This window comes from Rhipicephalus sanguineus, chromosome 1, assembly GCF_013339695.2.
Source record: "Rhipicephalus sanguineus isolate Rsan-2018 chromosome 1, BIME_Rsan_1.4, whole genome shotgun sequence".
NCBI classification, from domain to species: domain Eukaryota; kingdom Metazoa; phylum Arthropoda; class Arachnida; order Ixodida; family Ixodidae; genus Rhipicephalus; species Rhipicephalus sanguineus.
In genome coordinates this window covers 313214946-313228586 of record NC_051176.1, presented here as the reverse complement: position 1 = coordinate 313228586, position 13641 = coordinate 313214946, and the positions used below count along the sequence as shown (strand labels likewise).

The window sequence follows — 13641 nt, the reverse complement described above, 5'->3', positions numbered from 1 at the left end:
ACTGGTATGACGTGACAAGAGTTCATGGCGAACATAATGACAGGTCCTAACGTGCAAATAATGGCACGCATGTCATGTGCGGCATGATTTACATGACATGGTTTCAGGGTGCTCGCGGCCGTTTAAATGAATGGATATATACGAAAACTGGTATGACGACACATTTCGACATGACGAACATAAGTGACACGTGGTAACATGAAAATCATGACACGCGTGTCATGCACGTCATGAATTACATGCCACGCTCATGACGCACTCGCGGCCGTTTCGCTAGGTTGATATACACCAAAACTGGTATTGCGCGATGTGACTGTATGAAGAACATGAATAACAGGTGGTAACATGAAAACCATGCCATGCATGTCATGTATGTCATGATTTACATGCCGCGCTCATGGTGCATTCGCGACCGTTTCGCTGGCTTGATATACACCAAAATTGGTATTGCGCGACGCGACTGTATGACGAACGTAAATTAGAGGTGGTAACGTGAAAATCATGACACGCGTGTCATGCACGACATGATTTACATGCCACGCTCATGACGCACTCGCGGCCGTTTCGCAAGGTTGATATACACCAAAATTGGTATTGCGCGATGTGACTGTATGAAGAACATCAATAACAGGTGGTAACATGTAAACCATGACATGCACGTCATGTATGTCATGATTTACATGCCGCGCTCATGGTGCATTCGCGGCCGTTTCGCGGTCTTGATATACACCAAAGCTGTTATTGCACGCCGCGACTGTATGACGAACGTAAGTTAGAGGTGGTAACATGAAAATCATGACATGCGTGTCATGTACGACATGATTTACATGGTGCGCTCACGGCTGTTTCGCTAGATTGATATGCACCAAAATTGGTATGGCGCGATGTGACTGTATCAAGAACATGAATAACAGGTGGTAACATGAACACCATGACATACATGTCATGATTTACATGCCACGCTCATGGTGCATTCGCGGACGTTTCGCGGGCTTGATATACACCAAAATTGGTATTGCGCGACGCGACTGTATGAAGAACGTAAATTAGAGGTGGTAACATAAAAATCATGACACGCGTGTCATGTACGACTTGATTTACATGGCACGCTCATGGTGCGCTCGCGGCCGTTTCGTTCGCTTGATATACACCAAACTTGGTATTGCGCAACGTGACTGTATGACAAACCTATATGACAGGTGGTAACTTGAAAATTATGATATGCATATCATTTACGGCATGATTTACATGCCACGCTCATTGTCCGATCGCGGCCATTTCGCTAGCTTGATATACACCAAAATTGACATTGCGTGACGCGAATGTATGACGAACATAAATGACAGGGGGTAACATGAAAACCATGACATGCATGTCATGTATAGCATGATTTACATGCCACGCTCATGGTGGACCCGCGGCGATTTCGCTCGTTTGATATACACCAAAATTGGTATTGTGCGATGTGACTGTATGACGAACATAAATGACAGGTCCTAACATGCGAATTATGTTATGCATGTCATGTAGGGTATGGTTTACATGACACTGTTATGGTGCGCTTCCGGCCGTTTACATAACTGGATATATGCCAAAATTGGCATGGCATGACAGGACTGCGTGATGAACATAAATGACCGGTCATGCACTTTATATACCATAATATACGTGTCATTGGCATGGTATATACCACATTGTGCATGCACGCGTGCATGGCAAACATGCGATATATGGTGAACTAGATGCCATGGCATGAATGATTTCATCTGGCTCAAAAATAAACAAAGCGATGTATGCAGCTCTTTGCTGGCTGCTTCGCATTACATCGATTCCCACAGTGCGTGGGATCTGCTGGATTTTTTTCGGGGGGGGGGGGGGGGGGTTCAAACATACATTATGTACGTTCGTGCGTGCGTTTGTATGTGTGCGTGTATATATGCGCAAGCAAAATTGAAAAACTTCGGGGGTGGTTTGAAGCCCCCCCCTTGGCTACGCCCCTGCGCAAGCGGCGTGCTCGTGGACTACGGCCCGCCGGTGCGAGGCACTGGTTTCGGGTTTCGCAGGCCCCTCCGCGAAAAAGGGCGCGGTGCGCGCCCAGCGCGGGCGTCCCTGGATTCCTTAGTCGTGCCTTCCAGAAAAACTCAGGAAATGTTTAATAAAAGTTCACTCACTGCGATGGGTCTGGTGTCAAACGATGCCTCGCAACGAGAGGAAGCCGATGTTACCAAGTGCGAGCAGTGTCCAGGCAGAATTGCACACAAAATAGCAACAAAAGTAGGAGCTCATGCGAGGTGTGACTGTGCTCCTCGGCCCCCTGGCGGCCAGCCTCTTGGCTCGAGAACGCAAGAATAAAAAATTTGCAGTGGCTTAGCCTGGCTATGCCAGGATGTACGTATGTTATGATATGGGTTCGGGGAGAAGGTTTAGTGCATAGTGTCAGAGACGCTCGTGAGGGCCGCAAGGAAGAGGACGCAGCTGGCACGGCATAAACATATATTCTGACATAAACATACACAAACAAAATAAATACAAAGCACAGCAAAACAATCAAAACGCGAAGCGTCTTTAGGAAAAAGTTCAAGGAAACGCCGCGCTCACGCTACGGGCCTTGACTTGGCGTCGTGGCTGCGTTCCGGGTCTTGCTTGAGAAGGGCCAGGCGGGATGTCGCAGGCTCCTCTGCGTCCGCTGGGCGCCGGGGCCGAAGACGCGTCGTTGCGAGGTCCCTCGGGCGTTCACGCTCGACGGGGTCCCTCCGACAGATGTTGGCCTCCCGAACGATGGCGTCCGACCAGGCCAACGCGTCTTCCCCGCTCCAGCTTCTGGCTCCGTCTCATCTGTCCACGTGGCCTGTTCCTTTTCTTTCTTTTTTTCTTCTCCTCGCGCCACGCGCGCAAGTGCAGGAAGGTATCTTCAAGATGTGCGTACTTGCACGTTTTCGGCGCCGCTTTGTCGTCTTCTCAACGGCGTCAGGGCACTTCATCACAACTTAGCGTTAGCAAAAGTTCAGCTGATTATTCTTAGCTTTCCAGATTGTCTAGGATTACTAGCCTTCTTCTGTTCATTCTCGCACGCTTAACCGCTAATTGCCAGGCAACTACTTCGGAATCTGATGAGCTAAGCTTCTCGGCTCTTCTGCGCCGTCGAGCAGCATTTGCGCTCTCCTTCTCCATGGCGTTACCCACCTGCAAACGCCAGTCAGAGGGGCTATCAAGCGGCCCCAGCGCAGTGTCAGACGGCGACTGCACAGCGAAGGCGAATAGCTGCGCGCGCACCGGCGCCACTGTGTCTATGGCTACGACGTCACTCCTCTCGAATGTGGCGCAGACCAGCAGCGGCGAGCCGCGCGTGGTGGTGGCGGAGTCTGCGCGCGCACCGGCGCCAGCGTGTCCACCGCGCCTACGACGCCACTCCTCCCGAACGTGCAAACCAGCAGCGGCGAGCCGCGCGCGGCGGTGTCGGAGAGCGCGTGAGATGCCAGCTCCGGTGACCCAGCTGTGTGACATCACTGATCCTCGCGCATGCGCAGCACGGCTCATGACCCTCCACGCGAAATCGGCTCCGGCTAGGCAAGTGTAGCTAACGCTACAAAAAATTGCACCATCTCCAGCTCAAGCGAACCATCTCCCCGTTGCTTCGCATCCGCACATGGTTCCCTTTAGCGGGAAATGGTGTAATTTTTAGATGCGAAGCAGATTTTGCTCGGGGCTGTGTCCGGCGGCGGCGTCCGCGCTCCACTGCGCATGCGCCTACTCTCTCTCCCACTCTCCTCCTTTACGCATGTGTACGGTCGCCTTCTCTCCTCTCCTCCCCCGCGCTACAGCCGCGGTGCAGCCTCTCCTCCCACGTGATGCAGCCGCGCCGCTGTGAGTGTAGCATAGCCATCTGAGCGCGCGCTCGTGCCAAGGAGAAGTCGTCTTCCTCTTGCTCTTCGACCGCCTTGATGATGATACGTGCAGAGCACTTTAGGGGCCCGGGCTGCCTTATGCTGTCCTAGCTTGGCGTAACGCAGACAAAACCAAGTGTGCTGGCACGCGCTAGCGCGTTCGGGCCTGTGTAAGGGCTGGGTAAGACGCTGTGGCCTCTCTCCCTTGCACTCTCTCAGCAATCACGTGATGGCGAACAGCAATAGCAACTACAGTGAATTCATGGTGTGCTCCACTTGCAAGGACGCGTTAACATCGGGCAAGGTGCCCGTGATGAACGGAACTTTAAGTCGACCGATGCGCTGCTTCGCATCCCCACATGGTTCCCTTTAGTGGGAGATGGTGTAATTTTTTTCTTTTCTGAACCCTGCCATGAAGTTTTAAAGACACAGCCAAGTGGTTGCGCGTGGGATCGATGGGATCTGATATTGCCACGCCCGCTTCTTCTTTTATTTTGATGTGTTCGAGTATGACCAGCAAGGACGGTTATCAACGCTCGACGCTGGCCGCGAAGCAGTGTTCGAGAAGTTTCACGATTTTAGTAGATCGTTTTGTTAAGATTGCGCGGCGCACGCGAATGTTCCAGCTTTGTCGAGAGCTAACGCCGCCACCAGCGATATTGCTGGAAAGTTCCATAGCGCTTGTATAATAGACGACGCGCTTGACCGCTTGTCAGTCGATCGACGGTCGACGCTCTGTTCGACGCTATCAGTGTATTGCTGTAGTTTGACCTTCAGTTTCCCGGCCACAAGTTCGGCCAAATAAACAGTTTCATCTCGGGCGTGCTGACTGCTGTCTTCGTCGACGTCACGACCATGTGATAATATAAACTCGCTGATTATACTTTAAGCGCGGTAACGCGTACTAAAGGTGCACATTTTCACAAATTTGTGTGCCTATAAAATGAAAGCTATCGAGTAACCTTTACAAAATTAACCTTTATTAAAAATGCGCACATTTACTTTTAAAATAGAAGTTACGGAAATGACCTTTAGTATCCGTTCATAGATAGTATCCAGCGTTCTCACGTACAAATAGAGGTTACGTTGTACGGTACACGGTATACTGTTTACACAAAACGGCTTGCAGGAGATTTTATGCGGCCACCGCTCTGAGCCTCTTCTTGCCTTCGCTCTTCTTTCCTCGACACTTTGCAGGAGGTCATGCTCATCGCATGCTTTGACCAGCCAGGTGTGCCACAGCAACGGAAGCACAGCTTTGCACTTCTTGCTGCGCGTGCCTCATGTTCTTTTTGTTTTAACGCGATACCTTTTGAGAGCTCGTTTCGCAGAAATTCCGCCGTCGGTGTCAGTGGCGGCGTCACTTGTGAGCGAAAAATCGTCCGTGAGCGAAAAATCGAGAAAGACGCAAATTAAATAAACAATAAGAATCTTCGGTCCCATTGAGGATCGATCCCTGGCCGTTTGCGTGGCAAGCAGGTGTCCTACCACAAAGCCACGATGTTACTTGCAACGGCTGCGGTAAAAAACGCTACATAAATGCCACGTAGTGGAGGTAGTCTCCTTAACGCATTTTGTTCGGCAAAAATGAGCCCATTCGGCGATATGTAGGCACATTGGCCAGGCCATCAAACTACATTTTTTGCACGACGCCATGGTTCTAAAAAAAACCGGAATAGTGCACCCATCGCCGCTAAAAGCACGGACGAACTTGCAACAGATCCAAAAATTAGAGTCACTAGAAAAATTTCAGAGTATCGCATCTGTTTTCCGCGCGCCGCCGCCGACGCGATTGGCTTACTCGCATCACGAGACCTCTCGCCACCATATCCCTTCCAAGGGCTTTGGGTGCAGGCGCGTTGAATGCAGAGCGCGGCCGGACATTTAGCAGTACCACGGTCCCTAGAAGTACTTCGCCGCTTTTTTAAACGCGTCATGCAGATGCCAGAGAGTAGCTCACCAGTAACTGAACGTTGCTGGTGAGCTACTCCGGGAATTTCGTATATTTTTGAATTCCGTGTGGGAAACATTAACGTCAAAGAGCGTCGTTGTACGTGGCTGCATAGTTGGCCGCGGAATGAATTCGCCCCCATCGAAGAACACTCCTTTCTGCAGTGAACTACACAAACTTTGCTAGAAAAGATGTCATGCAACAGGATACTTCACCTTTACGGTTCGCCATGTTCAGCGATATTGAAAACTACATACTACATACCTTTCTATTTGCTTGGCTGTTTATATCTCGATCTGTTGAACAGATTGTGCATGCATTTCGAGTTATAAGTGTGTCACGCACGAGAGCGAAATCGAAGACTTATTAAAATAATAACTTTCCTGTATACCTTGAAGGCAAGTGTCGCGTGATCATTTGCCACTGCGCAAAACTGAAGCGTGGTGACTCTGTTGATAAACTTGATATAAGGCAATGTTATTAGGCGTATTTTATTTTTTTTTTCAAAAAAAATATGTTGCTAATGCTACATTGCGCCGAGCGCACCCTTACAATACTGTTTAGTGAGTGAGAAATGGTCACAGCAAAAAAGAAAGAAAAAACGGCTTATCCTCCCACGCATTGAGGGAATCGATTTCATGCGAGCCCTAGCTCGTATACACATACTGTGTTGCAGTAGCATGCGCGTTAAAATTTTTCGGGATGTGCTATTTCTGATCAAAATAACATAAAGCACTGCGCCGAGGAAATTTTAACAAGAGTGCATTACGAAAAAAAAAAAGTTGAAATTAAAAGCAGTGCAGAAACCGAACCCTAGCTGTTTACGCGCTGGCAACGCCAAAAAAAAAAAAAAACTGTCGGAACACAGCAAAATATTTGCAAATGCACTGTAACGTTGGAAATATTAAGGAGACAAAAAATAGGAAATGAAACAACTGAGTAGTGACGTCAATCATTTTTAATGGCCTATTTTCTACGTATCTGTTAGGAAATGACAATGTATTCGCAAAATAAAATGCACCTTACCTACCGCACCCCGATTCGCCCGTGCGTTCGGCTGCTGGCGTTCCGAACTTCTACTTACCGTACACACACCACTTCTATTACAGATAACACTCAGCTGAACAGCAAGCATGGTGCGCAAGTAAGGTATGCGTCAGCGACCAGTCGAAGGACGCAATGCTGAATGTTCTCGATGTTCGATAATGTTCTCGAATGCGCTATGAAGTGAACCTGAACACCGACTGCAAAGCTAGCGCAAAGAGTCAACGTTCACCAAGTGTCGAAATAAAGGGCATCTCGTACGGTCATTACGCTAATGCAACTATACAGCTCCGGACCTTGCGAACACACCCGGCCGTGAAACGAAAAGAGACCGATGAAGCCACGAAGAGAGTTCGCGAGCACATGGCAACATTTGCCGCACGTTTCATTAGCTACACCGCTTACCGCGCAGGCGATTCATGACTGCCGATGACTCGAAATCACTTCTGATATCCTTTTGAAGAAACACACACACACATATTGCAGTTACGCCGAGCGTAACACGGCATCGAGGCGAAAAGATCGGTCACTTCTCAACACATGCTACCAACGCGCCGGACGGTCCGGAAGGGATATGGCCGCCGCCGCCCAATGTTGCCCGCGTGCAGCCTACCTTTGCGGTACTCTGAAATTTTCCAGTGACTCTACCAAAAATGGACAACTATGTCCATCTAGCGGAAAACATATCAAGCAAACAGCAAACCTTAAATAATGTGCTGCTATCTGAGAGGCATTGTGAGAAACCTGTCTCGACTCTAGCACAGGGAAGAGCTTTAAATCGAAAACCTGTACCATTACTATATTTCATCGCGTGCGCGCGCGTGTGTGTCTGTGTGCGTATGAGTAAGAACACACATTATAAGTATGCACTTAGTGGTTGAAGTGCGCACTAGGGGCCGCATTTCGCTATCGCGTTTAACTCCTGAAGGCGAACCTTAAGGGTTCCCCAATTTTCTTTTTTTCGCGCGTGCCTATGGGGTTTTAATACACCGTCTATATACGTACGCTAAGAACTGCGAACCTTTGCGGAAGACGTCACATGGAAGGTACTTCTCTGAACACACGCGCTGGCGCATTGTAATAATTCAAGTACATGACTGCTTATAGAACGTGACAATTGCGGTGACCGAGGCCAAACACGTCGCCTTCGCTCATTAGATGAGGGAGCCAAAACAACATTCGCATATTCAAGGCGATTGGGAGTTGGCACGCACTACAGTAATGATGAACCGCGACTATTATTAAAATCTGGTCGATTCATCAGTATCAGTGAAGACCAGATATTTTATAACAGTATCATGGTATACGTGTCAGGCAATCCTCTCTTGGTACAACTTCTGTGCAGTTTAAGCATAGGTTGGCGTGATTATAACACCAAATATTTTTCTCCTGCTCGTGCACATTCATTGACTGTGATTAGTGCGTATGAAACTGTGTGATAATAAATACCAGTCGTCTATTTGCCACAGGGCTATTTGCCGTTTTTGTTCACCTTCAATTATGGAATCAGCAAAGGAAACGTGGATACTGACAAAATGTGAAGGTGACAAAGCAGGGAAGCTGCTGAAGGCGGTAAAGCAGTGCACGAGTATTAGCATTGCTCCTCGCGGCGAAGAGTATAGGCAATAAAGATATACAAACCACTCGCTTTACGCCGAGTTAAGTCAGTGTCACGTAATTCTCGCAAACCCCCCAAAAACGTCTGAAATTATCGCGTAATAAGTAGCTGGCTGGTACGTATTTGCATATTATATACAAATGCTTAATGATATTATCAGAAAATCACGCAGTAAATGTAAATGCATGCATACGCACAAATACAATAATACCAAGAGCGCATATCAAGAGCCGAAACGCGGCTTTCTGGAGAGACGCAAATTGTAATGCTTAAACATCTACGTGATTGGATCAAGAGAGGATACTTGTCTGATACACATGGCTGAACTCACGCTTAAGAATATGTCAATCACCTGCTCTTGTTAATTATCGTTTTAGTGTTTAGTGGCAGACCACATTTGAACGACACAGTGCTTGTGGTCGATGGTGTGACGTCATGAGGCATGCCAGCTCTAAGCCAGCTCCAAAAAACACTGTTTTCTGTTTTTTCTTGCGATGAGGGAAGCGTACATCTCTTGCCACGGACACCGCAACTGTCGCGCTCTAAGCAGACATGTCCCAGAATTATTCCAAAGCTCCAGCGTGTGTATTCAAGAAAGGGAAGACCATATGACACCCTCCGTGAAAGTTCTCATCACTCTGTGTGCATTTTTGTACGCTGCATAATAAAGCCGCAGAGCGAAGACCTAAAGATTAGGCGTGCACAGAACGAAGCACTAAAGGAAGAGCCACGCTTCTGTTGCTAGACGACACTTTGCGTCTAGTAACAGAAGGATCAGACCACACTTGGATCATGCGCGTAGCGAGTGGTCCGAAATGTGTCGCAGAAAGAAGATCGAATGAAAAAAAATGTTGCAGTGGCTTAGCTCGGCTATGCCAGGATAATGTAGCGTTAGCAAAGGTTCACCTGATTGTTCTTAGCTTTCCTGATTGTCTAGGATTAGCTTGATTATCATGCTTACTGCTACTCCAATGACACACACACGGTTTAGGTATTATGTGGCACATGTATATTTATTTTGCCAGGCAACTACTTTGGGATCCGATGAGTTAAGCTTCTCCGCTCTTGTGCGCCGTTGAGCAGCATTTGCGCTCTCCTCCATGGCTATACCACACTGGCAAACGCCAGTCAGAGGCGCTATCAAGCGGCTCCAGCGCAGTGTCAGACGGCGACGGCGCAGCGAAGGCGAATAGCTGCGCGCGCGCCAGCGCCAGTACGTCTGCCACGGCTACGACGTCACTCCTCTGGAAAGCGCAGACCGGCGGCGGCGGAGTGCGCGGGTGGCGCCGGCTCCGGTGCGCCAGCTGCGTGACATCACTGATCCTCGCGCATGCGCAGCACGGCTCTTGAGGAGGCGCGCGAAACTGGCACGGCTAGGCCAGTGTAGCTAACGCTACAAAGAGAGGCACATACTCTTTGTTAGGCGACACCTGGGTTGGTGGAGCACGGGTAGAGCGGTTATACTGAGTGGAGCCCCCTGCAAATGATAGGTGATCAGAGTCATGCTTCTCCTTAAGTATACTCATGTGTGCGGCATACCATAACTGCTGGCACTTCGCGCATAAGCAGGACGATCAAACCCAGAGGGCAGCCAAAAAGAGGGTGATTGTCAGTCCTTTACTTTTGTCGCTGGGGTTGTGCGTGGAATGTCTGCATTTCTGTAATGCTAGTAACTCACTCAAACCACTAACACATACGTTCAGTATAGGTATAAACAATACAAATGCAACTCCCCCGGCTTTCTCCATTGCTGAAATCCAAATGCGTTTTCTTTGTGTTGTTCAGGTGGTATGCTTTTGACTGGTTCAACAGGTAACCGTGACATAGTTTTAAAAACGGAACCTGTGCCCAAAATGTGACACGTAACTGCATTTTGAAACTACGAGTTTCTTGCTTGTTTTTTTTGTTTTTTTTTGTGTGTGGGTCGCAAACACAAAACTTATAGTGAGAGCAGCTTTTGCAATATATGGGCAATATTCGATTTTCCTGAGCATGCGCTGTAGACACGGCTTGTGAAGGCGTACAAGACTGTGTACCTAAACGAAAGGTTACAATAAAGAAAACACACAAAGAGAGGTCCAAATCAGGCTTGTACAAAACTGCTGCTCACAAGGAGTTTTCTGAAAAAAAAAGCGTGTAACATTGTAAAAGAATTCATATTTTATTGCTTTATACCTCGAAAGCAGAAGACATCAACGTTAGCGTGATACACATACACATAATTTTATTGATTACCTTTACGAATATTGTTTCAGGGACTTGTCTAGCTGATAGAAGGCCGCCGGTATTCAAAGCGTTTCTCCTTGTTTTCGCCTGTTTTTAGTACAAATTTACAGAAGCAGCTGGTCGGGATCAGTCCGCCTTTTGTCTCTCACGTGCTCGTTCTATTTGATTTCGATTAACATGAATGAAGCAGAAACGCAATGCCTGAGCAGTTACCGTGGACGAGTGCCACTCCATGCCTGCGCAGATGAGTTCCCGCCTTGTCAGTCGGAGCTTCTGTCGCCTGCATCTCTCCCCGTGCGCACTCCTTTATGTCGAAACATGTGTGCGAATGCGAGAAAACATTTTGGCTAATAATATTTTGAACATAGTTTTGCTTGTTTTCTTTCATACTTCCGTGAAAGTTTGTACGGCAGAGTTGATTCACTGCTAAGCAAGTCCATTTTCGATAGGTGGCGATATATAAGAGAAAAAACTGCTTTAGTAAAAAAAAACAACCAGCACGTACACACAAAAGCTAGCAGTATGCAAAAGAGAGGTTTTTGCATGGCGGTTGAGGCGAGGCCTCGGATGGCCTCCGTGAGAACCGCCCACGCTCATATGTGGATACCGGTGTGATGTACGAACATTTGGCAGCAAGCCACGAGAGGACGGATTATTTTAACGATGGTTGTCTTGCTTCAATATGCTGCAGGAGGGCGGACCGCGAGCTTACGGTTTACTTCAACGCACACTTCGCATCGGGTGCCCCGCTGGATGGCGGTGATGTCTACCTTGCTGTGGCTGACGAGGTGCTGCGAGGCCGCCTTGGCGTCTTTAGGGGGCTCAAGGTGGACCTCGAATCCTTAAGTCTACAAGGTGACGTTTCTACACAAAATCAAGCACATTAAACAGCTCTCTAGCACATGGCGAAAGCGGGCTTTAAGCTTATATCATGAGATAAATCGAAAACTGCATATGTTAATTCACCCGGCGCCACAATCGCATGCCATTATTTAATCATTCCGAAAGCATGGCGGGAAGTACAGGCAAGCAAGCTGAGGTAAGGTAAACGCATCAGCTCAGCGAGCTTCTCTTTCGGGTTAACTCGGGCGCTCACACTTGAGTGGTGTAAAAGCCGGTCATGAATGAGCATCCATGACTTACCGCTTCGCGTATCTTCCCAAAATTTCTTTAGCACAGCCTCTAATAATAACAATATCCGGGGTTTAACGCCCCGAAACCACGGTATGATTATGAGAGACACCGTAGTGGAGCGCTCCGGAAATTTCGACCACCTGGCGTTCTTTAACGTGCACCTAAATCTAAGCACCACGAGCCTCAGACATTTTCGCCTCCATCGAAAATGCAGCCGCCGCGGCCGGGATTCGATCCAGCGACCTTCGGATCAGTAGTCGAGCGCCATAACCACTAGACCACCGTTTCGGGGCGGCTTCAAACAGCTAAACATTGCGGAACAATTGCGGAACAAACATTGCGGAACGCATTTCCCAGCTTTTCCCTCCAAAGTAATATGGCCGGCTACTGCTTCGACTTTACCATTTGATCGTTGTACCGCATCAGCGGGATCAGCCGGTGTTCCACAGGATGCCAGAGAGCTGTTGGCATTCAGCGAAAGTACCCTACGACTAATCCTCAAGAACAGATTTTCAGAGTAGGAAGAGCGCAGTTCATTGTGACCTTAGGTGCATTACGCAATCCCACGTTCACTACTTTGGGCATATTGTTGGTTCAGGCACGCATGCAGCAGTTCCTCTCACGCAGCCTGCTAGACAGTTACTATCGTGATGACGTCCCAGACTATGCAGAGGGGCCGAACACGCTGACGCGGTCAACAAATAAAGCGGCACCAAATTAGATACCCTGGCCCGCTCAAACGACGCTGAGGTTCTCAAATAATCTCTGTGCGACCGTGGTGCCTGGAACTCCAAAGCCATTTCAGTGGGTTTTCACAGACGCATCAGCTACGGTGACGGGCGCATCTTTGGCGCAAACGAAAGCCGAGGCAAAAGAGAATCCCGTCGACTTTGCAGGCAACCACTTCTCGCCGCCGACCCAGATGCGACGCTTGCGAGGCAAGCGTTCGGTCTAAAACAATTCTGACTATCGGTTGCTTGGCGCCATAGCAAACGTCGTTTCTCCGCTGCCGTACCTTACAACATCGATTCCACAAGGGGCAAAATTGACTGGATCATCTGTCAATGCAACATAATGACTGGATAAAATGACTGGATCATCTGTCAAAGCTCCGAATACCCCTCTTCGTTCTCCTCTGTCGCGCTTCCCCCACGCCCTACCTCTTTAATTTCTATATTCGGGAGGGGACCAACATGCATAGCCGACGTGCTGGGCTTCAGAACGTGCTCAGGTCATTTCTAGGATTTGGGGACATCTGTATCTGGCGCCATCGCTCGGCGGCAGCAACGGCGTCTTGCCATAACTGAATGGGAAATAGGCGAAAAAAATTATATCTCCTGAAAAAAGCTAGTTATCAAAAACGACTCGGGGTTCTATACAGCAGATACCTACTGGAACATTTTGGTAAAATTGCAGTAACGCACTACAAAGCGTGTGGCTTCCCAGGACAATTGAACACCACCCATTAGAAATACATGGGGCCCCATTGTAAAATTTTAAACACTCTGGTAAGCCACGCGGCGGGTAGTGTGACACTAATTTTAACAGAATGTTCAAACAAGTCTCTGCTGCATGGTTTTTGATAGTCGTTTTTGATAACTAGCTTTTTTTTTCGTGAGATATAATTTTTTTTGCCTATTTCGCATTGAGTTACGGCAGGCCACCACTGCCACCGACGAGAGATGGCGCTACATGCATACGTCCACAAATCATGGTCATGGAGGCACACGAAACAAGCTCTGTTCGTTGCATACCAATGTCCCTCGGAGACATCTTCTCTTCTT

At 48.4% G+C, this 13641-nt stretch overlaps 1 protein-coding gene and 1 long non-coding RNA gene across 2 annotated transcripts in view; both read left to right on the top strand.

Moving 5' to 3' along the window:
• The window catches only part of LOC125756919 (uncharacterized), a 496701-nt gene that overhangs the window by 117776 nt on the left and 365284 nt on the right, over nt 1-13641 (top strand). The window lies entirely within an intron of this gene.
• The window catches only part of LOC119383530 (atrial natriuretic peptide-converting enzyme), a 283080-nt gene that overhangs the window by 90397 nt on the left and 179042 nt on the right, over nt 1-13641 (top strand). Inside the window, exon 6 of the mRNA XM_049411982.1 lies at nt 11415-11578. Within this exon, the coding sequence (XP_049267939.1) occupies nt 11415-11578 (164 nt within the window). The remainder of the gene's footprint in view (nt 1-11414; nt 11579-13641) is intronic.